Source organism: Nylanderia fulva, unplaced genomic scaffold (assembly GCF_048542155.1).
Source record: "Nylanderia fulva isolate GAGA-0341 unplaced genomic scaffold, ASM4854215v1 Scaffold76, whole genome shotgun sequence".
In the NCBI taxonomy this organism is placed as follows: Eukaryota; Metazoa; Arthropoda; class Insecta; order Hymenoptera; family Formicidae; genus Nylanderia; species Nylanderia fulva.
The window spans coordinates 461,090-487,649 of NW_028190873.1; the positions used below are offsets into that span (position 1 = coordinate 461,090).

The 26,560-nt window shown below is 27.1% G+C and overlaps 2 protein-coding genes across 6 annotated transcripts in view; both read left to right on the plus strand.

Annotated features, from left to right (window-relative positions):
- The window catches only part of LOC114937659 (uncharacterized), an 88,349-nt gene extending 73,536 nt beyond the window's left edge, over positions 1–14,813 (plus strand). For 3 of the 5 annotated variants that reach the window (XM_029311230.2, XM_085489005.1, XM_029311231.2), the window contains 8 exons: positions 3,150–3,253; positions 5,761–5,938; positions 7,376–7,619; positions 8,213–8,390; positions 8,708–8,834; positions 8,969–9,142; positions 9,843–9,925; positions 11,297–14,813. In XM_029311230.2, the coding sequence (XP_029167063.1) occupies positions 3,150–3,253; positions 5,761–5,938; positions 7,376–7,619; positions 8,213–8,390; positions 8,708–8,834; positions 8,969–9,142; positions 9,843–9,925; positions 11,297–11,471 (1,263 nt within the window). In that variant the 3' untranslated portion in view covers positions 11,472–14,813. The other 2 variants (XM_029311232.2, XM_029311234.2) reach the window with 2 other exon arrangements.
- Positions 14,814–18,548: 3,735 nt separating this feature from the next.
- On the plus strand, positions 18,549–25,563 carry LOC114937664 (uncharacterized). Its single transcript, XM_029311240.2, has 2 exons — positions 18,549–25,124; positions 25,253–25,563. The coding sequence occupies exons 1-2, from the start codon at positions 24,812–24,814 to the stop codon at positions 25,408–25,410; spliced, it is 471 nt and encodes a 156-aa protein (XP_029167073.1). The 5' UTR covers positions 18,549–24,811; the 3' UTR covers positions 25,411–25,563.
- The last annotated feature ends 997 nt before the right edge of the window (positions 25,564–26,560 follow it).

Genomic DNA, 26,560 nt, shown 5'->3' on the forward strand with positions numbered 1-26,560 from the left:
TATATAGTGATAATAGAAATAATCTTATATATCTATTTTGTATATACACATATGTTTATTTTGTATATTCCGCAGCAATATAATTTTTAAATGGTAAAAATCAAAAAATACTTATATATATTTTAATTGATATTTATATATATTTTATTATTGATTTCAATGATTTTAAAGTATGTGATTAAGGTCATGGTCCTGAGCAACATTAAAAAAATTTTAGCTGTCGCTAATTTATTATAAAATTATTAACAAACCAAATTATAATTATAGCCGAGTACTTTGGATACGAAACGAAGTCTAAAAATGAATTTACGCATAGCATAAATAAATTTTAGATTTTCAACGAAAAAACAATAATTGGAAAGTGGATATTCTCGATATTTTTTATCTTTGAAACCGAATTTGAATATCCTTAAGGGGATCTTAAACGCCCTTGAGAAATCTCTTGTTTTTTTTCTGTTTTAATGACAAAATGTGAGGTTAGATAAACTATAAATCTATTTATTGGCTATATGGATTGTTTTTTACCTGAAATTAGATCAGACCATATTTGGCATTGGATAAAGGAATATAAGTGAATGTTTGGGAGGGCCCCGTTAGTCTACAAATCAATTGCCAACACCATGAAAATGAAATAGTCGCCAATTTTCACTATAATATTCAGCTCTATTAACTTAGCCGGTCAATTTCGATTAAAAAAATTTTTTTTTTAATCGTTTGTTGGTGATTGTTGACCCAATTGCAACGTTGTTGGTCTATATATATTTTTTTAATTAAAAAAAAAATTAGCATTAAGTTAGCCGAAAAAATTTCATTTTTAATTTAAAAACGGTCTAATCGATGCGTAATTCTTTGTTGATGATTGTTGGTCGAATTTTATCGTTTGTTCGTTTATTATTAGTCTTAAAAACGAAAAATTATCACATTGAGGCCGCATCTACAAAAATCGAATATTATAAGTTTGCTGAGATTTATTGCTTACGATTTAAGGCTTATTTCTATAAATGTAAGGCTAACAGGCTATGAATACGGGCCTTAACATCGGCAGGAAATTGAAAATTTTCTTCTCTAATAGTAAGTTGAAATGATAAATTGCAAAATGTGAGATATTATTAGACAAAGAATAAACTTGTATTTATATCTTTTTGTAATCTTGAAGATTTTAGATCTGTATTATATATCATCAATTCAATGCGCTAGTCAAAATATAAATTCAGCATGAATATAATTATAAAAAAATATTTTGACAAATTTATACATAATAATTATATACTTGTAAGGATCCTTGAAGTTTTTAGATCTGTATTATATATCATCAATTCAATGCGCTAGTCAAAATATAAATTCAGCATGAATATAATTATAAAAAAATATTTTGACTATACATAATTATATACTTGATAAGGATGACTAGCATTGAATTGATGATAATATAATACAGATCTAAAAACTTCAAGGATCCTTACAAGTATATAATTATTATGTATAAATTTGTCAAAATATTTTTTTATAATTATATTCATGCTGAATTTATATTTTGACTAGCGCATTGAATTGATGATATATAATACAGATCTAAAAACTTCAAGATTACAAAAAGATATAAATACAAGTTTATTCTTTGTCTAATAATATCTCACATTTTGCAATTTATCATTTCAACTTACTATTAGAGAAGAAAATTTTTAATTTCCTGTCGATGTTGAGGCCCGTATTCATAGCCTGTTAGCCTTACATTTATAGAAATAAGCCTTAAATCGTAAGCAATAAATCAGCAAACTTATAATATTCGATTTTTGTAGATGCGGCTTCAATGTAATAATTTTTCGTTTTTAAGACTAATAATAAACCAACAAACGATAAAATTAGACCAACAATCATCAACAAACGATTACGCATCGCTTAGACCGTTTTTTAATTAAAAATGAGATTTTTCCAGCTAATTTAATGCTAATTTTTTTTTTTTAATTAAAAAAAATATATAAATCAACAAACGTTGCAATTGGGCCAACAATCACCAACAAACGATAAAAAAAAATTTTAAAAGTCGAAGTTGACTGGGTAAGTTAATGGAGCTATAATATTCATAATCAGCGCATTAAAATACGTAAGAATACTGAGTTTCAAAAAGAGTATTTTTCGGAACTTTATCGGGGTCTTCCGTTCCTTATTTTGTTATTTGTGCGTAATAGAACTTGTAGACAATCGATCTGTAGGCAATAATTTTTGTGTATAATATGATTTGTGCGTAAAACTGTTATGTGTGCGAACGTACGTCCGTCTTCATTTTTCATTTGTATGCAATAGCATTAGTAGGCAATTGATCTGTTGGCAATACTTTTTGTAATTAAACGAGATGTTGACAAATGGGATGTCGACAAGTGATGTTGGCAATTGATTTGTAGGCTAACGGGATCTCCCCAACATTGTTCTGTTTTATCGATAAAACAGGTTATCGATCAAGCGATTATTTTTTTTAGATAAGTTATTCTTTTTAGCAGTTTGTACATACAAAATAAGATCAGCACGAACTTAGAATTGAATGAAGAAATATGTTTGGATATTAATTTGGAAGCCTAGTAAAAGAGAATAGTTTGTCTAACATTTTCGTGCGTATGCGTATATGCACATTGGTTACTCCAAATGATATATCAAATATCATGATTAATTACATATCAATGATATATCGAATATTGTTTATTGATATAAAAAATAATTAGAAAAAATGTGATATTTTTCTACTTTGTATCTAAAACATAGGAGTAGTATAAAAACCTCCATTTTACTTGAAAAATCGAAAATTTATACAGAATTATGCGAAACTATAAGGAATTTTATACGGAATTTTGATACTTTGTTTCACATTCAGAGTACTGTGAGCGCAGCGGATCTGGCTTTCTACGAAAAATCAAAAACCTACCTAAAGTTGTATTATTTTGAGACCCCATTTCATGTCCGAAGCACCGAAATGTGGAATGTCTTCTGATGCTTATAACTTTAAAATTAAAGGTGAGCGCGACATTTAATATTTGGTGAGGGACAGTCACCTTGACCTTTTCTCTACAACATACTTCAAGATTATTGAAATCGGCAAAGCTGTTTCTAAAATAATCAATTTTATCATTTTACAATTCTGTTTCTCTATTACATAGGCTTGTGACTTACCCTTATACTGGAAAGTGCCACTTTTCTTGGCAGCTGATGGTGACCAGAAAGGAAATATCGAGATGAATGCATTTTTGGAATTTTGGAAAGAGTAAGATATGATAAAACGCAATCTAATATTGTTTATTAAAAATTTTTAATTAAATTTAAATTTGTCTCAACTCAATTATAAACATCTTTCGACTTTTGATAATTATTGACAAATATAGATTCAACAACAATGAATCTTTGACCTACAATATATTGTCACGATCTTGTAAGTTATCTCCAAAAGATTTTAGCATAATGGTTGATATAGCCTGATTTTTTGGTCAAAATAATATTTTTGACCAATAATACATTCATTTACCATAAACACTGCTCTTTCAAATGTGATAATACAACACAAACGACAAATAAAATTTATTCAAATTTTTTTTTCATAAAAAAAATAGAAACTTGAGCATCTGAGTATGATCGTTTTAACCGTTTAAAAGCATTATTAATATTTATATTTCTAGGCGTTATTTGATGAAATTACAGACAACAAAATGTTTCAACAAAAGTTCTTTGATCTGAAGGGGGAACAAAAGATAGCGCTATTGACTTTTTTCTGAAGGATACTCTTTAAGGTCATTTGAAGATCATTTATTTTTTAACTAGAACCCTTATAATTTTTTTATGTAAATCGATTCCTCGTAATTTTCAACATAAAAAATTGTAAGAGTAAGATGGCCAAAAAATGAATAGTATACGAAATATTTTATATTTAAATTTAACACTAATTTTACATAAACTATAAAAAAATCTCATAAAATGCATTTTTCGACAATATTACGTCAATACTATTATGCATAAAACAATATATGAAAAAAATCAATTAATGTAAATAACACACATATAGTTGTTTGTAAAAAAAAAGATGCAATTTGCAACTAACACACACACACACACACACACACACACACACAATTACACATGTAAGATATGTTACATTACAATTATACCCCATATAATTATCCCAGACAGAATATTTATAAAATATTTATAGAATATTTATAATAATTATTTTAATATTTTATAAATGTTTTTGTAGTCTTAGATTCAATAGATCATAAATATTTATCATAAATATCAGAAAATATTTATAATAAATATTATGGTAAATATTATATATACATATATATATATATATATATATATATATGTATATATATATATAATATTTACCATAATATTTATTGTAAATATTTTTAAAAAATCGTTGATTGCCTTTTTAATTTATAATTTTTTACTAAGTATTATTTATATTTTCTTAATAAATAATACTTAGTAAAAAATTATAAATTAAAAAGGCAATCAACGATTTTTTAATCAAAACGATCAGTTGATATAGTCTAATCTAAAATTTGATCGATTAGATGTTTTTATATTTTTCAAACTCTATTAGCCATTTATAAAAAGTTAAAAATGTATAAAAATGTTTATAAGTAACTTATTAGACATTTATTTCAAAATAGAATATAAAATTATAATATACACTAAATATACTTAAGCAACAGAGTATAATTTAACAAATAAATTTACGTACACGTCGATATATATAGGATGGGGGGATAAGGGGAAGGGAACTGATTGTCTCAAACCATAAAACACAGTTCCCAATTAATATTCTGACAATCTGTCAGGTTTAAAAAATCCGCGAAAAAATATTTAATTTTCATGTGTTTGGCTCTATGGTCCATTTAGTTGTGTTATATTGATATTTCGGAGAGCCGACTACAACGTGCGTTAAGATTTATGATAAATATTTATGATCTATTGAATCTAAAACTCCAAAAACATTTATAAAATATTTATGATAAATATTTATAAAATATTAAAATAATTATTATAAATATTGTATAAATATTTTATAAATTATCTGTGCTGTCTGGAATGTGTGTATAGTATGGATAATAATACTCATATATAAATATTGAATTTGTCATTACTCTATATTTAAATCTTGTTTATGTATTTTTAATAAATATTAATCAATGACTAAAATCTTTTGGACTTTATTCAGAACAGTATTTATCAAGAAATTAAAATTATTGAGATTAGATCTTTGTATTAATATTTACCAATTTTTTGCATTATTATATAGAGTAAAAAAGAAAGTAAAAAGAAAAATTTAATAATGATATATTATATATCATGTCAATTTTTATTATATATGTGATATTTGACTTTGCAGAAATATATGTTCTTAATGTAAAATAGTGATTTCATCAATACTATAATTTTATTATAGTATAGTTTTATATAAAAATTTATATAAAACTATATACTATATAAAAATACTATATAAAAAATCTATTTATCGACTTCTAAATCATTTATTTATATTATTATATTAAAAAATGAGATAAAGCAATAAAAATGACAAATAACAGATTTTGAATTTAACATATTTTTATCGTCTACAAAATAATCTAGAATATAATGTTTGGCTTAACAATGTAATGTTAAGCTAAATTTTCTGTATTAACAAATAATTATATATTAATATTTTTTATTAACCAATAATGTTGCATATAAAATAATATTGTACAATTTTGGTATTACTTGTTGCAGACTAACAGTTACTCATCACGATGCAGCTAGTAAATTTATCAGAATTGTCACCCGAAAATTTCGAAACTATATACTTCCGGAAGATTTAATCCCTCTCGTACAAGATGTAGTAGAAACGCATCCAGGATTAACGTTTTTAAAAGAAGCTACAGAATTCCATTCTCGTTATGTACATACGGTTCGTACCAAATAGCTTATACCTATTTTTTTATATAAAAATTTTTGAATTAAAATTACAATCAGCAAATTACAATCAGCTTAATAATTATTATCGTATACATCATAGCATATAAGAAATATTCTATCATTATAATTCGCACAACTTATGTTTCATATTTATCTAAAAATATTCTTCCCTTCCTCTCTCTCTTTCCCTTCATCTCCATCTCATTATTTGGTGAAATGTTTGACCTTGAGATGACCTTGAAAAGTCCGGTCAAGGTCAACATGAAAATCTTATATGAAACCCCCTAGTTTTTATTACATATTCTTGTAGCTGATGTCGAGACATTTCTAAAACACTATAATAAATATTTTTTCATTAAGCACTTTTCAAGGTCAAACAGATATCATCACCAAATAGTTTTTTTAAGCTCTATTCTTTTTGTTTAAAACATTTTTTTATTAAATCAATATTTTCTGAGATATTTTGCCATTCCGGAACTTTTGTCCCTCTTTGTATATAGATTACATATTTAAATTTAAATATAATTTAAAATTTTTAATTTTATTCAATTTTCCGACAATACCCAAGTAGCAAAATGACATCATAATGACCAATTTTTGTTACAAAAAGACCAATGAGACGTCCCAGTTAGGTCCTATGAGATCCGAAAATGACGTCGAAATGTCACATTCATGAAACGTCATTTTCTGACGACTTATTGATGTCATTTTCTGACGACTTATTGATGTAATTTTCTGACGACTTATTGACGTCATTTTGATGTCTTATTGACGGCATATATATAACGAATATAAGACTTTAATTGATGAAATTTTTACAATTAATATACGTACATATAGTATCAGTTATAACCCACAGTAAGAAATCTCATTCAACAAATATAAATATATATTCGATAATATAAAAATTTAAAGTATATTCGACAACAGAAGAATGCCTTAATAAATAAATTTACGCACATTTATGTAAATTTATTTGTTAAAAAATCATTCTTCTGTTGCCGAGTACACTTTATATTAGAATAATTAGAAGAATATACTTATGATACTTTACTCTTAACAGTCTCTTTTTGCTAGCTTTATATAATTCTCTGACTAAAACTTACATGCGAGATAAAGAACATGTGCGTCGCATAGCGATAAATTAAGGAACTAAATTAAGACATCTTCAAGACGTCATTAAAATGTCTTCAAAATAACGTCTTTATTTGGTCTAAAAAATGACATTTTATAAACGTCCATTATTAATTTTTGACATCATAGACCAAAAATGACTAAAAATAGACGTCATAATGACGTCTTCTGACGTCACTTATTTGCTACTTGGATAATGTAGTCGTAATTATTACAGAAATCTTTTGCGTTCTCGTATAAGTTATGAATATAATAATAAGATCAATTGATAACAGATACTTATATATATTTGTAGGTGATTGCTAGAATATTTTATTGCGTAAATCGTAGTTGGAGTGGCAAGATTTCACTTGCCGAATTAAGGAGAAGCAATTTGTTATCAGTTATTGCTGTGCTCGAGCACGAGGAAGATATTAATCAAGTTACAGCTTACTTCAGTTATGAACATTTTTATGTGATATATTGCAAATTCTGGGAATTGGATCGCGATCACGATCTGTTCATAGATAAAATGGATTTAACGAGGCATAATGATCATGGTGAGAGGACATGTCTTCGCGATTGAATATAATTGTATATAATACGCAATGTATACAGGATGTAATTAAACAAAGGTATACGAAACACATCATCTGGTGCAAAACGACAAACTAAAAGAAAAAGTCCTAAGTCATTTTTTAATCTGAGTTTTATTTTTAACGCTATAAATTGTTAAAGTTTGCCAATTAGGCCACGCCTACTAAGGCGGCGCCTACGCTGTTTTCTGTTGTAGTCACGCGCTAATTGACAAACTATATAGCAATGTATAAATAAAATTGTTTTGTTTTTATATAAAATTGTCTTGTTTTTATATGTTATATTTCCAAATTTCGAATTTTGGAATAATATATTGAAAAGTATAAATTGAGTAAGGTATTATAATAAAATGCCAAAAATATAACGTTTCAAATGTTAGATATGATTCACTCGACTACGCTCGTCAAAACTAAAGCTCAGATTAAAAAATAGCTCAGGACTTTTTGATTTAGTTTGTTGTCCTGCACCAGATGATGTGTTTTGTATACTTTTGTTTAGTTACACCTTGTATATCTTTTATTTGAATTGAAATTTCATCAATCTGATTTATTTTCAGCATTGTCAACTCGAATGATCGAAAGAATATTTAGTGGTGCCGTGACGAGGGGCAGTAGAATAAAGAGCAGTGACAATGCGCAACAATTAGAAGACAAGATGAGTTACACAGAATTTGTATGGTTTCTTCTTAGCGAGGAAGATAAAAATCATCCAACTGCCATTGAATATTGGTTTAGGTAATTATTCCACGTTAGTCACATGTACAAGATAATAGATTTTTAAACTGAAGCAGAAAATTTTTGATATTGTATCATAATAGGAAATGAGAATTAAAAGCAAAAACGCGGTAAAACGATGCGTAAATTATTTTTTTATGTCAAATATTTGGTAATCATGCACATATTAAGAAATTCACTCTCAATATATATTCTTAAAATATCTGCAAGAAATAAAATTAATTTGCGCACCGTTTACTGCGTTGGGCTCCTGATAGAATTTAATTATGCCTTATTATTAGTCCTTTTTAATATTTGTTATAATTTTTCGTTGATAGATGCATGGATCTTGATGGCGATGGTTATTTATCGATGTACGAATTAGAATACTTTTACGAAGAACAGTTACGTCGAATGGAAGCGATTGGTCTGGAAACATTGCCTTTTGAAGATTGCCTTTGTCAGGTAATATTAATATGAATCTGTCTATAAAATTGTCTTGTCTTTTTATATGTTATATTTTCAAATTTCGAATTAGTATTGAAAAGTACGAATTGAGTAAGGTATTATAATGAAATGCCACAAATATAACGTTTCAGATGTTAGATATGATTCACCCGACTACGCCAGGCAAGATATCATTGAATGACTTGAAAAACTGTAAAATGACGTCCATCTTCTTTGATACATTCTTTAATCTGGAAAAATATCTGGATCACGAACAAAGAGATCCTTTTGCTTCGACGAGAGATCATGATACTGATGGTCATGAGGTGCCTATTTATATCTTATTATTTTTCTAAATATTTATTCAGATATGTTTCTTAAGACTTCTGAGTCTTCCGGTCATATTCGAATTTTGTGACATCAGAGGCAAAAAAATTTCGGAATATTTTAAAAGTGTGCTAAAGCTATCTGAAGCTAAAGTGCGATGTTTAATCGAAATATATCTTTTTATCAAAAATGACACGCAAGAATTTTCGCGTGTATTTTCTCGCCTCTGACGTCACAAAGCATATAACTTACAACAAGTAGTCTTAAATTCAAATTCTTAAATTCCAGTCAGATATTGTATTAGTCATATATATCATATATCTACTGTTTTGTCATTTTTTGGAAATAAAACTTTTTTTATATATAAAATCAATTCTCGCAATATTTGCGTAAGAAAGTATAAGAATAGAATAGTTAAAAATTAAATGATTTACGAGAGATATTTTATATTATTTTGTAAAATTATTGCATAAAAATATATTATAAGAGATAAAATTATTGAAGAATGAATATTTGAATGATGTATTTTATTATACATATATTATTCCATTTATTATATTATTCGAATTCTCTCTAAAAATATAAAATTTGATTACTAGATTTAACTCAGATTTTTAAATACAAACTTGATAAACTTTCTGGTTAGTCTACTTATTGCTGTACATGTCAAAAATATGTTTTTTTTACTTTTTGCTTTAGCTCTCGGATTGGGATCGTTTCGCAGCAGAAGAATATGAATTATTAGTCGCAGAAGAAAGTGGCAATGAACAGCAGGAACAAATGTAAGTGTTATTTGCATTCCAAAATACAAAATACTATCATAAATCTGCAACTAACAATTAAGTTTTAAATCGCGCGGATTTACACTTCACATTTGATATATATTGTACATATCCCTATCGAACTGCCCTCCCCCCTCTCCCCATACTAATTTATTTTTATTTATTTTTGAAAGGTGAGGAGCTAATTCGACAGGGATATTATACTCAATAAAATATAATTGTATATGTACAATCGTATACGATTATGTATAATATTAACTTATCTTATATTGTTTTAAATTTATAAATACACAATACATTATATATTATTTATTTTTCCAACATCAATTTTATCTATTATAATATAAAGTGGATATTTGAGATATATTTCATATCGACAACAGTATATATTTTTTTATATAATCATAATTAACATTTATAATCAATGTGGCATTTCTTGCAGGCTGTGTGATGATGAAATGTAACCATCATCTACAGCTCAGTAAGTAAAAAAGAGCATGATGCAACCATGCATGCACGTAAATAAAGTAAAGCAAAATAATGCATTAATAAATTTATAAGCTTATTTTCTTTGCAATACATAAATTACATTTAGTTTATAACTAATTTATAGTACATCGTGTCCGACTTACAAGTATACATATCTTCTTTTTTGCAAATTTTACTTTTTTTATAAAGATAATATTTGAATATATATAGAGGGTGTCCCATTATAATGTTCCACCCCAAATAAGATTTTTATTTTTGATTGTAGAAAAAAATGTTTCAAACATAAGTTGTATGGTTTCGAGGAGGACATAAGATGGTGCCATTAGTTTGACCTTGAATAGTTGCTTGAGGGTCATGTGAAGGTCACCTTTAATTTCTTAAATGGAACCACCTACTTTTCATTACATATTCTTGTAGCTGACATCGAGAGCTTTACAAAACACTATAATGAAACATTTTTATCTCAAGTACTTTTCGAGTTATAAGATAAGATCTTCTCACCTCAAGGTGACTTTTACGTGACCTTCAAGCAACTATTCAAGGTTAAACTAATAACACCACCTTGTGACCTCCTCGAAACCATACAATTTTTGTCTGAAACATTTTTTTTCTACAATCAAAAATAAAAAACTTATTTGGAGTGGGACATTAAAATGGGACACCCTATATAAAGTTTTTTATTGATTTAATATTTGAGTTTTTTATAAAATTATTACAATGGCTTCATAATAAAAATCATTCTTTATGAGCATACACATTTTTTTGTGATTAAATACCTAAATCATTTTCTAAAAATAAATATATATATATATATATATATATATATATATATATGTATATATGTATATATTTTTAACATTTGGCAATTTTGTTTGCTCGTAGGTCACACAATATTGTTTCATGGGAGTTATTGCCAAATGTGGAAACTTTAGTGTATGATTCGGTGGATATGATCAAGAATGCAAATTCGTTAATGAATATGTCAGATGTTTGTGTACAACAGTCAAGGCATGAGGATAGCAACGATAGCGACGATTACGCAGACAGCGACAATTAATTTTTCGATAAATTTATTCAATAATATATATATAGTTAGAGAAAAAAGAGAATAAAAAGAAGTAACAGAAAGTATTATGACATTATCAAAATATAATCTGTTAACTGATTTTAAAGACTGCACGTGTTATGTATCTATATAAAGTTGCTATAATGTTGCGACACGACGTGCCGGATATTTTTTTTCACATTATTTATATTACAGGATTAGATTTTTAATCAATAATCTTTTTAAAGAAAAGTGCCCATGTAATATTGATCACATATATGACCTTTTACTCAAAAGTGATATTTCTTCTATATACATATAATGTAGACAGTTGTTTAGTAGATTATCAAATTATACATTTATGTACATGTACATTACTCAGCGTCAAATATATTTTAACATATCAAATTATGTACATTTGGGGTATATATTAGGGTATATATTATATATTGAAATATATACCATATTATATATTTATAGATATTTATGCATCTTATTACCATAGTTATAGAATTCAAAGCTATATAGTCTTTTATTAATTTATTATAATAAGTTGTTGTTTATTTTTTAATTTTGTATTTAATATATTTACAATTTTTAATATTTGACACTTTATTTTTTATTTTAATATTTTATTTTTATCAAATTTTTATATATAAATGCCAAACTATCAGATACACACAGTTCTGAGCTATGATGCAGGCATACTGGACATATATGATGCATATGCCTCAAATATGCTCCCAATGTGCGTAATTTTATGTATCAAATACAAAATATATATGCTTGCATATAGTACAAACGTAGATTATATAAATCGAAATATTGCAATATATCATATTTTTTCTTGAGTTAATTATACATATATACCCAGCTAACCATTTCTGTGGAGGCAAATGTAGGCAACAAATTTTGTTTGTTAAATGGCCACAGATGAAAAACATTTTGTCATTGCAAACACTGTAAGCATAAATTCAGTAAATATTTCTCAACATCAATTCGCAGACTATATTAACAAAGTGGCAATAAATAACAAGCAGATCTGTCGAAATCGTTGATAAAAGATTGATGCCAGAAACGCAGTAGATCCTGCAGATCTAACGTTAAATTGATACCAAAAAGCACACAGATGTGCCAAAAGTAGTTTAAAAGATTATATACGTTTTTTTTAAATATGATTTGATTAACAAAATATACATTTATTCATTATAATACATTATTTTTACTTTTTCAATTATTATAAATTATTAAATATTTTTTATTTGCTTTTTTCTTTTTTTGTTTAACTTAATTATTTTTCTTCAATTTGCTGAGAATTTGGCGCAAATTTGTTTTCAGTTTGTCGTTGATAAATCTGTTCTCAATTGCGTCGCAATCTGTCAACGCACTGTTAAACGTGACACATGTTAGATCTGACAGATTTGCTCTGGCGTTATACCCAACTTGATGTTAGGATATGCTTTCAACTTTTGATTGCAATCAGAGCGCACTTGAGGACACAGTAGGGCCTGGATTTGCAGCTGTATTTGGCAGAAAATTGTTTTCCGATTATTAACAATCCGCAAGCAAATGCATGGTTAGCTGGGTATACACACACACACACACACACACACACACACACATGCATACATACATATACACACATATATGTATATGTATATATATATATATATATATATATATATATATATAAATAATCCTTGTATGTGTTATTTCTTTTATATGTTTTCAGAGAAATAAATCCATATATAGATTATAATAGATCACCCTATATGCGCGTGTGCGCGGATGTGTGTGTATGTATATGTATGTAATGTGTGGATGCGAAAATCGAGAATCAATAAGAGACACGGTATAGTATCACGCGCCTAGTTGGGCGAAGCCGTGACCCCTTAGAAGCGAGGCACCGTGTAAAATAAGATTAAAGCATGAAAGTTCATAAAAAATTAAAATACATATAATAAAAGTAATAAAAAAGTATGTTATTTTTCATTTCAAGAAATAATTTTTGAGATATAAAAAGAGTTTAAAACTAACTAATCACAAGCACGCTCGTATATAGAGTTTGTAATTGATTATAGTTTTTAACTCTTTATCTTTAAGTTATATTTTATCTCAAGCTTTAAATTATATGTATTTCTTTATTAACGCGAGCTTTAAATTATTTTATTTCAAAAAAATTATTGAAATAAAAAGTAAATACTTTTAATGCTTAATTTTTATGTACTTTTATACTTTAATCTTATATCCTCAAATTTTAGGACACCTTATACGTATATATAAGGTATTTTAAAATTCACCGATAAAAATATTATAGCAAAAAAATTCTCGAAAAAAATTGAATAAAAATATTTGTTTTTTATCCCAAATAATACTATAAGTGTGTTTAAGAATTTAACCATTCACATAGAATACATGCTTAGATATAATTACTTAATTATTAGTTTACCGCCAAAGAATAGATGAGTCACCTATAGTTTTTTTCACCATATTTCTCTATTTTGTTTTTATTTTTGCAAAGGTTATCTCTGTTTTTTACCGAAATGTCACAAACTCACCGAATGTCCTTCATAATTACAAATTTTTTGGTCAATTTGAGAATATTTTTTCTGCGAAAATACCTAAATATTAATAATTTCCGAGTTATAAAAACAATTGAAGAAGGGGCTTTCCACAAACTTTTTACAAGCTCAAAATAACAATTTTCAATTAATAATGTGAGATGAAATTTATTTAAAAATTTTAAAAAAGTAAAACTCTTTTCTCGACCGTACTAACAAATATTATTTATTAAATCACAAGGTTTCGACTCTTTGAATCCTTATCAAGTGATCTAGATATACATAGAGAAGAAATACAGTACAGAGATTAATACAATAAAAAAAAATTACTTTACTTAACAATATTACAAAATAATAAGAAGAAGCGAAACATACTTGTGAAAATAAAAATAAAATTATAATTTTAAGATGTCAAGAACGAATATAGTGTCGGTTTGACAACACGTCAAGATTCTTAGACGAGTTATGAGAGACTAAACGACCTTTATTATTTTGTCGTAGATATTACTTAAATTGTCGGTATCCTTTTGTAAGTTAATAGCGTTATCATTTTTCTTAATAAAAAACATTTCAGCGATTTCTCTTTTTCTTACGTGTTTTTCACTGTGTAAAATAACCGGCGAAGTCCAGTCAAAATCGTGATCAAATTCAATTTTATGTTTGCTGATAACTGATAAATTACTCGAATGCATTTTGATGTTGCTGAAATGTTGCTTTACACGTGTACATAGATGTCTCTTTGTTTGTCCGATGTATGACATGTTGCAATCATTACAATTAATTTCGTAAACTACTTCAGTCTTTTTATCTGTAGGCAGTCTATCCTTGCCTTTTTAGGAATATTATGAACAACATATTAAATCCGATATTTTTAAAAATTCGATCGATATTGTCTAAGCTATTAACATAAGATAGTGAAATGAAAGGAGATTTATCAACAATATTTCGCTCATTACTCGATTCATTCATCTTTCTGTGTTTTAAAAAATTAATTCTTTTATTAACCCAACGATCAATTACATGTTTAGGAAAACAGTTATTAAATAAAATCTGTTTCACAATATTAATATTCTCGTCGTGAAACTGGTCATTAGATAAGAGAATCGCGTGATCTATAAGATTAAAAATTGTGTTCATTTTATATTTAAAAAGGTGATTGGAAAAGAAATTCATATATCTGTTCGAACACGTGTTCTTCCTGTACCAATTTGTTACAAGCTTTCTATTTGACCGAGAGATCGTTGTATTCAAAAAATTAATACATCCGTCTGATTCCGTCTCATATGTAAAGGTTAAACGGTGGTGATAATTATTAAAGATATTAATTATTTCGTGGATTTTGGTCTTTAGAATAATAGCGAAAATATCGTCAATATATCTATAATAAGTCGGAACATTAAAACTAAGTTGACTTAAACAATGTGTTTCGAGATCATTCATCACCATGTCTGCCAAGATGGGTGAGAGAGGAGATCCCATGGGACTATCAAAGATTTGTTCGTAATATTGTTCATTAAAGCTAAAACTAGAATCTAGAATAAATTCGACGGCATATAAGAACTGAGCAAGACTGAAATCCGTATTTTGAGAAATGTCACTCCATCGTTTCTCAATAGCGCGTAAAGCCAATTCTTTTGGAATATTAATGTATAGAGCGGTCACATCTAAAGAAATCAAAGTATTATTGTCGTCAATAATTTTATCTTTTAAATTTGCGGAAAACGTCCAGCTATCCTTAACGTAAGATTTCGGAACAAATTAGAACTATGTAAAATATTATGAATATATTTAGCAACATTATATACTAGACTACCTAATGAAGATACAATGATGCGTAAAGAAAATTTTTTTTTGTGAACCTTTAGCAGACCATAACAACGTGGTAAATTACCATTAGTGATATTTAATGACTTATACGTGGAGTCGTCAATCAAACCGTTATCTCGCCAAGATTTTATTAAGGCGTTAGTCTTTATAGTTAGTTTTTTGATAGGATTTTTCTTTAGTTTTTTGTAAGTAGATTCATCATTCAATAACGATTCCATTTTTTCCAAATAATCATTTTTACTCATTACTACGGTGATCTGACCCTTATCAGCTTTGGTGACAAAAATATCTTCATTATCATGTAGAAATTTTTTACAGAGCGAAAAACCTTGTAAGATGTGTCTGTCAGAAGAAGAAATGTGTTTATTTTCACATAAAAACTTTTTGAGAGAATCAGCTACTGATATTCTGGTGGTTTCTAGTAAATCACTCGGAATGTTCTTGTGATTAATCTCTAGGTTCTTTATGTTATCCAGGACGATATTAATTCGATCTTTACTATTTGCGTGATCTATCGGCTAACCAAATTTGTCACCCAAGCTTAAAAAATCAGATACTTTATCCGGAATAGTTTTACCACTAATGTTCACTAACCACTTAGATTTGTCAATGTTTTTGAACAAGTCCGAAAATGCGTTTTGTTTAGTGCACAATTTGTCAAATTTACTAATAGACTTATTTTTATTAGAGAGTTTAAATTTGAAAAGTCTCCTTTCATTTAATTTAAAAAACTCTTGAACAAGATCATGTGGCAGACATGTAAAGAGTTTCTTAACTATCACTTTAGTGTTGCGGCGTAAGTATTTTAAGTTGAAATTAGCGTCTTTTATTTCCAATTTTAGTAATTTATAACGATATTTATTAGTAATCTTCTTCATTTCGCGTTTTGTACTACTGCTTTTAAATAGTATGTTCGTTTTAAGATTAATAATATGAGAAGGAAGAACATCTTGCCTTCTACATCGTAACAGAAAAATTAGTTGTTGGTTCACAGCAATAATCTTTTTCTCGTTGTTAATCCAAGTTTTCAAAGGTGTTGTGTGATAAGTACCGAACCTTCTCGAGATCATGCAAAAAAATCCTTCCACTTGTGTGGGCTCCATATCCAGATCCAGGAGCGTAAAAAAATAAAAACGTAGATATTTGAGAATCGCCAGACAGAATTTAAAAAAGTAAAACTCTTCTCTCGACCGTACTGGCAAATATTATTTATTAAATCACAACGTTTCGACCCTTCTTTGAGTCCTTATCAAGTGATCTAGATATACATAGAGAAGAAATACAGTACAGAGATTAATACAATAAAAAAATTTTAATTTAAAGTTTATTTTAATTTAATTTAAGATTAAAAATGACAAAAATGTGACAGTCAATATGATAATACATAAAAATAAAACTTGCAAAAAATGAGAACTTAATTCTGAAATAAAAAATCGTCTTGAAAAAATTGGGGGGGGAGGAGGGGGATTTTGATATTGGGTCGATTAAAAAAGACACATCCACCTATATATTATATATTATGATTTCGAGATCTCTGCATATATATAATATATATATATATATACAGGGTGTTTCCCCAGGATTCAGTCAGAAATATAACTTTGATTCAAAGTTGATTCCACGTCGATATGGTTAACAACTAGTTGAGTCGATATTTAGTCAGAAATTTAACGTCAATTCAATGTTGATTCGACACGTTTCACCGGTTGATGCGATGAGCGCTTGCTTGAGTCCAATAATTGAATAAGGTTTTTGATTTTTGTGCAATATCGACTTATGATTTTTGAATGTTTTATATAGTGTGAGATTATCTAAGTAATTTTTTTATTATATTAGTAATTAATAAAATACTATATATAAATTTGCAAAGGGGAAAAATTATACGTAATAAAATTAAAAATTTTTGATAATTAATATTAGAAAAATATTAAGAATATACAGGGTGAGTTTTTTATCTTGAGACATTGAAATATCTCAAGAAATATGTCCTGGATGAACAAATTGTCTGAACAAAAATTTTGTATTTTTGAAGGGGAAAACTGATCCCGTAAAAATTAACCCCCCCCCCCTCCTACCTCAATCCCCGTGGGTGGGAAAGGGAGGACTTTGAAATTTCAAATTTCAAATATTTTTTTCAAATTTCAAACAAGTGTTTCGAATACAACTTGCGTATTTTTGTATGGAGAATCTGAATATGCCATAAAAAATCGGGGGACCTATTTGAAATTTCAGTCCCTCTTTCCCCACCCGCGGGGATTGAGGTGGGGGAGTTAATTTTTACGGGATCAGTTTTCCCCTTCAAAAATACAAAATTTTTGTTGGGACAATTTGTTCATCCAGGACGTATTTCTTGAGATATTTCGATGTCTCAAGATAAAAAACTCACTGTATTATTGAGAAATAAATATATTAAATATTATATACATATATATAATGTATATAAATATATATATATATATATAATTTATATATAAATATATATAATTATATAAAATTATATGTATATATATATGTGTGTGTATATATATATATATATATATATATATATATATATATATTCTCATATTCGATTATAATATATAACAATATATAAAATATATATATATATATATATATATAATATATATATATATATATATATATATTTTATATATAAATATATATAATTATATAAAATTATATGTATATATATATATGTGTGTGTATATATATATATATATATATATAATCTCACACACACACACACACACATATTCGATTATAATATATGACAATATATAACATCATATATATAAGATTATATATAACTATATATAATAGAAAATTTGTCCGTATATAAATTCCTTTATTTACTGTTATGCAACACGCAATACGCGCTTATTTATCTCGTATATGTTCGAACATGAGAATTATATAAAGTTAGCCAAGTGATTATTATACATATATTAATAATATAATTGCATGGTCTGTTTTTTATAGTTGAACTAGTTGCACTAGAGTTTATCTTTTTCTTCTTCCAATTTTTTAAAGATTGATTATGACATATATTATAGTATTGAAAAAAAATTTTCATCTATTCAACTATTGACGAGAAAAACAATAGAAAATTATTAAAAACTAATTCTCATCCGATCACTGAAGTTAAGCAATGCTTGATCATGGTTAATATTTAGATGGGTGCCGCTGGAAGCATTAGTTTATTTTGTATAATAATATATAATCATATAGAGGGTGTCTCATTTTAATGTCCTACCCCAAATAAATTTTTTATTTTTGATTGTAAAAAAAAATGTTTCAAACAAAAGTTGTATGCGGTTTCGAGGAGGACATAAGGTGGTGCCATTAATTTGATCTTGAATAGTTGCTTGAGGGCCATGTGAAGGTAACCTTCTTACATGGAACCACCTACTTTTCATTACATATGCTTGTTGCAGACATCGAAAGCTCTCCAAAACACTATAATAAAACATTTTTATCTCAAGTACTTTTTGAGTTATAAGACAAGATCTCCTCACCTCAAGGTGACCTTTACATGACCTTCAAGCAACTATTTAAGGTCAAACTAATGGCATCACTTTATGTCCTCGAAACCATACAATTTTTGTCCAAAACATTTTTTTCTACGCTCAAAAATAAAAAACTTATTTGGGGTGGGACAAAATGGGACACCCTGTATATTTATATATGGACAAATTTGATATATAATTTTGTATAATTAGATATAACCAATTTGTCTAATTATGTATTTTTTTTGCCCAGCCAGAAATGATAGTTAAATCGACGTCGAATTGATATCAAATCGATATCGATTCGATATCTTTTCGACCGATCATTTCTAACTGGGCGGGAAATTGGTTGATTCAACGTTAAAATTATGTCAAAATGATAGTCGAAAATTCGTCAAAATTTTGTACCATTTCGATGTCGATTTAATCAAAATTTCAACTTTATTTCAATTGGTTTTTGACGTTAATTCGACATCACACAACTATACATTTCTGACTGGGGAGGATAGGTACACATAGTGCAGAAGGTTGTAGTATGGACCATTATTTGAGTAAAAAAGTTCATATTAACATGTGTTCAATTTTCAATAGGTGTGGAGTTACAGCCGTTTGAATGTTAAGTATCAACGAAATCTGCTATAAATTAACAAGAGTATAAAAATGACTTATTTCTGCAAAAAACTTACAATAAATAATGACAGCCACATGAAGAACTTACTGATAAAATTCGTGATTCACAATCAGTCGAATAATTCACAGCAGTTCAAAGATTTTCAAAAATACCACCACTGACTTCAAAGCACTTTTCAGCTCTGTGCAACAGAATGTGTAGCTCGTCTGAGGTCGTCTTCACGTTTTTTTATACAAAAACAAATGTCCTGAATGCGAGCAATCAATTCTTCTCTTGTGTTAATTTGTTCTGTGCGTAACTGTACGTGGTTACTTCAAACGTCAAACAGCTGTAACTTCACGATTGATTTTATTTTAAAATCAATACGTGATTAGTGGAAATTTTTTTACTTTTCACGTTTTTACTTTAGAAAAAGTTATAAAATCGATACCCAGATGATATTTAAAGAATATCCAGAAGACATTCGAACATCGATAATAAATCATTATTAAATTTTATATATAAATTATTTATATATTCATTTATTTTATATATTTATTTATTTTATATATATTTTATAATTAATACTATATTGAATAAAACAATTATTTTTAATGATTTTATTTTAATATTTTTTGGAAGATAATAAACAAAATCAATTTATAAAATATGTATAATAAATTCTTTAACTTTTTTGCGTATAACGATAATATTTATCCTTTGTATAAATATATTCGTTATAAGATCATTAAATTCTATTATTTTGTTTGAAATGTAATATTCCTTACCTGTAATCGTCTACTCTATACTTTCTTATTAATTATATATTTTTTCTTAATTTTTTGTAAAGAAAGTTCTTATTACTATAAATCATCTCTATAATCATCGAATCCAGGATCTGTCGATTTTTAGACTATCGCTTTCACATAAAGTTATTTATATTTTTTATTTAATTGTATATACATATAAAAGGAAAACAGAGAAAATAAAGATTTTAAAAGAGAGTATAGGAATATATATATAAAAAAGTATTTTTCCAACAAATTTTCTAGTATCTACATAAATGGTTAAAATTATATATGGATATTGTAGAGGAACATGTGTGTTATCAATGAATATACATACATGCATGTAAATTTTTGAATGATCTAAAAAAATTCAAATTTCTTAAGATAATCGGAAACTTTTATTATATATATATATACATGCACATCAATATATTTTATATTCTCTTTAATATTTGTTGTATGCGTAATTATTAAAAACATTTCCAAAAATATTTAATTATATTATAAAAAATAATATAATTTAACAATTTTATTTCTAATAAAAAATAATCATATTCTAAATATGCATTTAGTTTATTTATTTTAAATATCCAAATCATTTCTAAAATATTGATTTTATAATATATAATAAAGAATGTAGCAAGTTGTTTTTTATAATTATATTTGTGATGTTAGAGAACAAACTTATCACTATTTTTATATTGTAGTATTTTTCATATTTTCAGGAATCGCACATTTAACTGATGTCTCATTTTATGTTTGATAAACTTCTATGGAAAAAATCCAATAAAAAATCCAGAGAATGTGATGATCAAGAAATAAAACCTTTATTTTTATATAACGATAAAATTAATGAAGTCGCCAGTGATGAGTAAAACCATACAAATTTATTGAAATTTCAACCTAACTGGCCAGTACAATTTAATTAGAAACACTACGTTTTATTTTTATTTTTGTCCATTTTTAAGTATAAGATATGTATGGATTTATTTCATTTATTTTGGTATACATATATGTATGTGTATGTTTTATACATGGACGTAGGAAGTATCTGGACGCAGCTTTTGTCAGAGAAGTTGAAGCCTAAGGGGTGAAGAGAATGAAGACCAATTACACACGGATTCAACAACCAAGATGGCAGCTGGTAAAGGCTAATGTCACGGTTCATGGTTATTTTCATGTTATTTTTTACGTTTTTTCGTAATAACACGGCATATTGCGCAACGACACAATAAACTATAATTACACCGATTCACACACTAAACTATTTTAGATGCGTTGTCACGAAAAAAAATATTAAAATAACGTCGCGTTTCATAAAATTAGAAGAATCAACATATATTTATGTGTACAACCAAGATGGCTGCCACAGATTCCCTCTTCAACCCTCAGGCTTCAAACCCCTCGTCTAAAAGTAGTATTTTATGCTCCGTCCAGATATTTTCTACGTCCATGGTTTTATATGTGTAATAAACAAGCATTGTTTTACAGAAATCATATTACGTGTATAAACATAATATATTTTGTAGTTATATCAAATAATGTATTAAAAAATTTGGTATAAATCTTTTGGCATTAAAATTTAAAAAATGGGACCCAATAAAAAAATAATCATAAATATCCAATGACTTTAATAATATTACTTGATTTGTATTTATTTAGGATTTATTAGATTCCAATAAATAAATGTACTTTGTTATGCCAATTAATTTCAACATTAAAAACTTCGTTCAAAAAAAATAATTTGGAATAAAAATTATATACGTTTCTCAATTAATTTTTCTCTCATTAAATAAAAAATTTATTTTTTGGATGGAATTATTTCCATTAAAATCCTGATATAAAATATGAAACAAATATATTGCATGCATTTTATTTATCGCAAATTATAAAATTTATGAAAATATCAAATAAATTGAAATAAATAAATAATCAATATTCCAATAAGTAGTATTTTTAGCCATTTTGTTGCAATTTGACGTCAAAATGACTATTTTAATATCTAGAATGTATATATGTATTGTTATAAATGTATACACACACACACACACACACACACACACACCACACATGTGTGTGCGAATATCATACAATTTCTAATAAGTAAGTGCCGTTGTAAACTTTGTGATATATATTTATTTAGAAATGTCCTATATGTAATTTAAAAAAATTCTCAATATTGAAATTATATTAATTGCACTATTTACATTCAATTTTTTGATAAAATTAAATAAATATGGATGAACTTATATAAACATGAATTGTAAAACTACAACTTTAATAGCAATGCAATGCAGTAGTGTTAAGTATTTAAAAAATGAAGTAGTCGTGTATTTGTCATGACTGAAAGAAATGTTTATATTTACAAACACGAATATATTTAATTAACATAATAGAGTATTTAAAGCATAGTATATTTAATTAATAGTACAGTTAAATTATTTTATATGTATTATTAATATATGTAATTGCAATTGAAAGATAAAATTTAAAATTACTTTTGTTTTAATTATATATATATATATATATATATATATATATATATATGTATTATTATGTACAATTCTATATGTATATATTCTTCTAATATGTTTCTAACTTATTGATTTATATATAAAACGTTAACGCAAGCAGAGAACATTTAAATGAATTGCATTTTTATGAAATTGCTTATAAATGTAGATATACATATTTATTGCTATAGTAAAAGATTATACTACGTTGTAGTTGTCTGTGCACATTCACGATATTTAATTATATATTATATATATTATTAATTAATATTACAATATTACATGTTATAATTCAAATAACATGTTTAAAATACTAAAAAGATTAATTACTCATCACTTTAATGTTTTTAAATTAGTATTGATGATATTATGTCTATATGCTGAAGTATTTGTATTTACAACGTAATAGAAAAGCAATATAATGAAAATATGTTAATAATATATACTCTAGAATAATTTATATTTTAAAGTGTATTCTGTTAATTCGTTACTTATTCTTGTATTTAACGACTCCAAAACCTCTCTAGCTATGTGTAAATATGACAGACAGTTCCACAAAGATTTTAAACACCGCTAATTTATTTTATTAGATTTTTTAAATTAATGTTCCTTTATTGTTATCTTTTATTTATTATTACTTATTTTTATTTCTTATATACTGATTTTAGCCTTATTTTTGTAATCAAATTTCTCTATCGTTTTTTGCAAATATATGGCTAAAAGAAAAGCCAAAACGTAGATACGCGTTAATATTTAAATATCTTTTTCATTTTTTATTTAAGTTTTAAAAAAAATATATATATTATGTTATATATTTGTTAATAACGCATATATTACATTGCATTATTATTGCAGTATTGTATTGCAATATTGCTACAATATTGTATTGCAATATTAAAAGTGGACATTTTACCGTTGTTGCAATATTGCAGTAAATGTTGCAGCAACATTTTGCAAATTTCTACAATGTTGCAATCTTGCAAAGAAATGATTCTGTAAAATTGCTGCGCTATATGAGTATTTTCATATATTTTCTCTTTTATTGTTGTTTCAGTGTATACTAATGAGTGAACGTAAATTTTTTAGCACATTTTCAAAAACATCCGGTGTAAAAATTTGAAACATCAGATATTCTGTCTTTCAATTCATCGTTGTTTACAATGTTTCGTCTCATAGTTATTATACTAATCAAATATTCCAAATAAAAAAAAGTTTAGAATATTCATGTCAGAAGATCTCAATGGCCACATTATCAATGTGAATTACAATAATCGTCTCATTTATTAATTAATAATCTATTTTATTGTATTTAAAACATTACAAACAATGTAAACCAAAGTGAGCTAGAACCCGATGTTATGCTTCTTAATAGATAAAAGTAAATTTGCTCTGCTCCCTGCATTTCTGGGTTCTTGCCGCGACCATGTTAGATTGTGACGTCACACGCAAGAAAGTATACAAGCTAAAAATTCTTACATGCCATTTTTAAATAAAAATATATAAGGTCGCCACCTTGGATATGCTACAGTATAAAGACGTGCTTTCAAATGCTATCGTTGAACTTCAATAAATCAGCCTATTTGTGGGCTACCTCGTGGTTTTTTTCCAAACCCAGAAGCATTAATTATCGAGTGCTAGCATTGACGAAAAGAAAATTGGAGCAGCCATACGCGAAAACCTTCCCATCTCGACCGTTCTTCGGACCTGCCGGGCAGCGAGCGGCGGACCTTTGCTTCGGATGTTTGCTTCCTGCGCAAATTTTCCTCTTCCTTTTCGCCTTCTCATGCAAATACAATTTTCGAGGCGATGGCAACCAAAAAAGACCTTTTTGCAAATTGTTATTGTGGAAAGTGATTATAGGTAAATACACATATTGCCTTATAAATTTTATTTATATGTGTTTTTTTTAACAGGAGTAAGATACTTTTCCCTCAAATATTTCTTACTTGTGTCTAATAATTTTACTCAAGACATTATTTCATTTCTAGGTGCAATTTATGACAAGAGACCCAATGTATCTGTTGCGGATTTATCATTATATGCAGGACAATGGTTAAAGAATGCTCCATATGGAAAACAAGATGATGGAAGTTACGGAAGACGTGATAAAAAGTTTAAAGAAGCAGATGAGCACTTATCTTCATAAGCATTTATCCATATTTTATTTTGTTTGGCAAACATGCATTGATATTTTATTTATTCACATTTTATTCACAGTTTCAGCAGTTATGTTTACAGTTTACATGTTCAATATAGTTTATGTTTACCATTTTATGTTTACACATATATATTTATAATAAACAGCATAATAATAAACTTGAAATTTGTGAGAAGTTATTCATTAACTTTCTTTTATAATGTTTTTTTCTTTTTTAGTTTAATATACATATATATATATATATATATATATATATATATATATATTATGTTTGCATGTTTCTATCTTATTTCAGTATATTTCTTAAATCAGTCATTTTCTTTCTCATGATGCGCTTCATTTTAGAAAAGATAAAAAACAAAAAATATAAATATAGATGGGCTATGAGATGCGTACCTGGCGGGCGTACATGGATGTTAGGCGCGTTATACCGAAATTTAAAGTTTTTGATATTACTTCGATAAGAAAATATTTCTCAAATAGTTATTGTAAAATACAGTATCAAAAAAATAATTGCTGCTTATACACAAATATCGACGTCGAATTGACGTCAAATCGACTTGTCAATGACTGGTCGAAATTTAAGCCCATTTTTAAGTCAAATCGACTACAAATTTCGACCGTCGATCGACCAGTATCATCGACGTCGATTCGACAAATCATTTCTGGCTGGGAAAGCAATCTGCCACATATGTGGCGATCTCATATCATCTCATAAAAAAGTTATGTGTACATACATCTGACACACCCTCTTGCATTAATTGCAAGAGAAATAATTTGGAAGATACAGCCCATGCTGCTTCCTCTAACTCTTGTCCCATTTTTATAAAACAAAGATTCATTAAAAAAACAATGGCTTACTACAATATTTTTCATTCTGAAGCCACCTACCTAATTAATAATGGTAGATCGGCCGATCTTCAAAGTTGGACTCGCCTCCCCAGGAGCATCCCCCTTCCTACTCTTAGTGAATACCTTTCCACTTAATAAACTCTCTTTCTCCTCCTTCGTCTTCTCTCACAACAAATACGCGGACAAGGCCAGATAACTTATTCTTCATCTTCACCTCTCCCTCTGTCAACCTTCACTCATTCATCTTCTCATTCTCCACTATTAATCTCTCTCCCCTCTTATGGTT